The 3,660-nt window shown below is 43.7% G+C and overlaps 1 protein-coding gene across 1 annotated transcript in view; it reads left to right on the plus strand.

The window, feature by feature from the left end:
* The first annotated feature begins 2,378 nt into the window (after nucleotides 1–2,378).
* The window catches only part of FAM210B (family with sequence similarity 210 member B), a 9,078-nt gene continuing 7,796 nt past the window's right edge, over nucleotides 2,379–3,660 (plus strand). Inside the window, exon 1 of the mRNA XM_026055672.1 lies at nucleotides 2,379–2,462. Coding sequence (XP_025911457.1) covers nucleotides 2,379–2,462 — 84 coding nt within the window. The remainder of the gene's footprint in view (nucleotides 2,463–3,660) is intronic.

Genomic DNA, 3,660 nt, shown 5'->3' on the forward strand with positions numbered 1-3,660 from the left:
CATGCATAAGCAATCGCCTCTCACTCATATACCGGTACTAATTCTCAGTTGCCCATTAGAGGGCATTATATTTTGGAACTATCACACCCACAATCTTTGAATTATTTGTAGATGAAAAGATTTGTAAAATGTGTAATGAATTTGCTCTTGTGCAATTTATAAAACTTAAAAAACTTCTAAGATTTCTTCATCCTCAAACATCATTGTAGTCTGACTGAGACATTATTAAAACTGAGCTGTTACTGGATTACTAATTATGTTCATTCCTATAAATGAACTTAACTTCTGAACGAGCTCATTGCAGGGTCATAAGAGCACGAATAGCATTACTTAGCTGCATTGTTGGCAGATAACAAATTAAACTGAAAAGGAGCATGGATTTCTAGTTATAGCAATTGCAGGTCATAGAATACTTTAGTTCTGTCATTGCTCCTACAGTACTTTAATGGCAACAAAGATTTTGACTTTAAAAGGTCAAATTATGTGAGGAAAAGTGTCATGTAAGTGTTTTAACACAGATATCTTGCTTAGATATCCCTATGTTACTTCACGATAAATTTTCTGATAAAAGCATGACGAACATTCTGAGACAAATTATGAGAATAATCATTATGGAGAAAGCCTGAAATCCATTGAAATCCAAATACATTTTCTGGCGACATTGTATTTGGCAGTCTCTTAATTCCTGCCTTTACTCCTACTGATGATAAACAATAATGATGTAATAGTAACAGGAATAACTCAAAACCAGAGCAACACTCTCTGGCTGCTGGAAAATTACAAAAGGAAAATTACAGTAAATCTACATAGCAACGAGCTGAGAGAACAAGCGGTGATGCAGACGGAAGATGAGTGCAGCAGAACAAATGCATAGTAAATCTACAAAGTCAGTTTTAAAATAATGGATTTCTATGCCATCTTGATTTGAGGTTCACATCTTGGCACACTGTGGGCTTGTTCAGAACTACGAAACAGAATTTGGGGATCTATAAATATTTTAGCACGTAGTAATTCTGTAGCAACTATTTTTTCAGTTTATCTTATATTTAGTATAAATCATTTTGATATACATGCACTTATAGAAAAATGAATGATAGAGAAAGAAGCACATTTATATCATAATGCACCTGCTTGAAAAAACGACATATTATGAAGGCTGATATTCTAATTATCGAAGAGCAGTAAAACAATTTGAATTAATTTTAAAAAGTGAAAATTACCATGGTCAGTCCTGATCTTCACTAAAGCCAATAGTGGTAACCTTTATTTACATGAAAGATAAACATGCTGTATCAGTGCAACAGAGAAATCCAGTAACCAAAAAGTGGATTTCTTCACATTCAATTGCTATTGCACCTACTGTGATGGATATAATGTCAAGTCATCTCACAGTATCTATCATGTTAACAGCTAGTAAATACAAGTTCAAGGTGGCCCTTCATTAGACCAAAGGTACTGAGAAGGCTGAAAAGGTCCTGTTCTCCCACTGGCCCCACAAGTTTCAGGTGAGTTCTGGGGCTCACTAGCCTTCTCTTGAGCTTTTTATCTGCCAAGATGCCTTTCAATTGCACCATCAGGATTACCTGTACTTCCAGGTTTACAGGTTAGATCTTAGGTATCCTGCGAATGCCTAAAGATTTCAGGCAGGTGATAACAACTTGGTGGAACCTGCAAATAGGAGATGGCTACAAGTCTTACTATTGCAGGTGAAAAGAGGTGAATATAGTGACATGCAAGGAGTAAATGGTTGATGTACATATTACAGAGGGACCTTCACATCCAGGACAAGGCAAATGTGTGTCTGTGGGGAAGCATATTTTGGGCTGTCTTTGAAGGCTGTATCTCCTCCCGTTTGTCTTAGTTACAGTGAGCAGGATGGAGCTATGTATCTTTTTTTCTCTGCTCTTTTATGCCTCATTAACTAAGCTATTGCTCTTTTCTCCACTTGCCCAGGATTTCTAGATGGCCAGCAGCATAACACATGTACCACGGGAGAGCAGCTCTGTACTCTCTACGATGCAAGTGCTCTAATGGGTCTGCAAGACAAACGCAGGGAAGTGTCATGTACATGTGCAGATCACCTCTACATCACACACACAGCCAATTCATATCCAGAGTGTGCCAGACCTACTACACCTACGTTTTGTTGCATCTGCCCACGTATTTCTTTCAGGGAAATCTCAGACAGAAACATGGCTCCCAGCACTTCCTTCATATCAAATGCTTGCAGCTACGATTCCAACTGATACTCTGCAGGGTTGCTAGAATTGATCTGGCTTTAAAGGAATAGAAAGTTATTAAACCAAAAGCCCAGGAGTGATCCACACCAGCAGAACTCAACTGACATCTCCTTTACTGAGTGAGACCAGAATTAGCCCATGGGATTTTTTATAATTCAGACCAAAACTGTGGTGTGCTATGACTATGGCATTGCCATGTTAATATCGTTGCCTACTCAGACGGTAAGTGCTACTGTATAAATAGGCAAAGAAAACATATTAACAAATTGCTTGGAACAGTAATAGAAGAATGTGACAAACGTGAAATTGCATTCTGGGAAACTATTCCTCAAAAAAGCATTTGGAGAGAGACTAGATTTATGAGGCAATAATTAAAGAAAGCATAAAACCCTAGACCTTGGAGCGCTGTCCTCCCGGAACAGACTCTTATTTTAATGCATGCAAAGCTTGTTACTCTCTTCCTGCAAGATACTCCTCAAAACAAATCCATCTGTTCTGCAGGGCATCCTACTTAACAAGAAGGCTGTTTCAGCATTGACCCACTCAGCGCTGTCCTGTGCAATTCCAGCATGTGCTCCCGACGGCGAGCTCTTCCGGAGGGGAAACCTCCCACTTACCAGACACAGTTCTCCTATTGTACCGAGCCCTGCGCGCTTACTTCACTGTAAAACAACAGCGTGCTTGAAAAGCAAAGGCCTAGTAATTAGGAAAAGAGAAGTATTTCACAGCCAGAGCTAAACATTTAGATGCATTCGATACTTCTGCACAGTAATGTTGTCACACAGCATCGGCTCTCCCCCAGCAGTGAGCAGCCTTGTCCGCGATGGCAGGGAGCCCCCCTTTCGCAGAGCCGCGGTTAGGAAGCCTTGGCACCGTGCGGAGGGGCAGCTAACCCGCAGTATTGAACCACGCCAGCGGCGCTGGCACCGAGTGGCTGAGACCTCGCAAGAGGCCTGGAAACCGCCACCGTTATGCGCTGGCCCTGAAGATTACCCCGTGCGGACAGCTCTTTCCCTTCAGCCACAGCCCTGCTGGTTAAAAGAGAGCCCCCCGGGCACAAAGAGCTGCGGGGTGTAGTACTCCGCTGGCGTTTTTACTCCTTATTTTTACGTTACGGTTTTAATACAGAACGCTACAGAACCGCCCTCAGGTAGACAGCTAGCCTCAGGGAGACAGCCCGCCTCAGGGAGACAGCCCGCCTCAGGGAGACAGCCCGCCTCAGGGAGACAGCTCGCCTCAGGGAGACAGCTCGCCTCAGGGAGACAGCCCGCCTCAGGGCGGCAGCGCTACGCGCGGCGGCGGCGGCTCTGTCTCCGTAAAGGGCCAGCGCCCCTGCAGCGGCGCCCTGCGCGCTGTCCCTTTAAGGAGGCGGGCACCGGCGGCGGGCCGGGCGGGGCCGGCGCTCGGCTGGTCGGGTCTG

Source organism: Apteryx rowi, unplaced genomic scaffold (assembly GCF_003343035.1).
Source record: "Apteryx rowi isolate R43461 unplaced genomic scaffold, aptRow1 scaffold_0, whole genome shotgun sequence".
Lineage (NCBI taxonomy): Eukaryota > Metazoa > Chordata > Aves > Apterygiformes > Apterygidae > Apteryx > Apteryx rowi.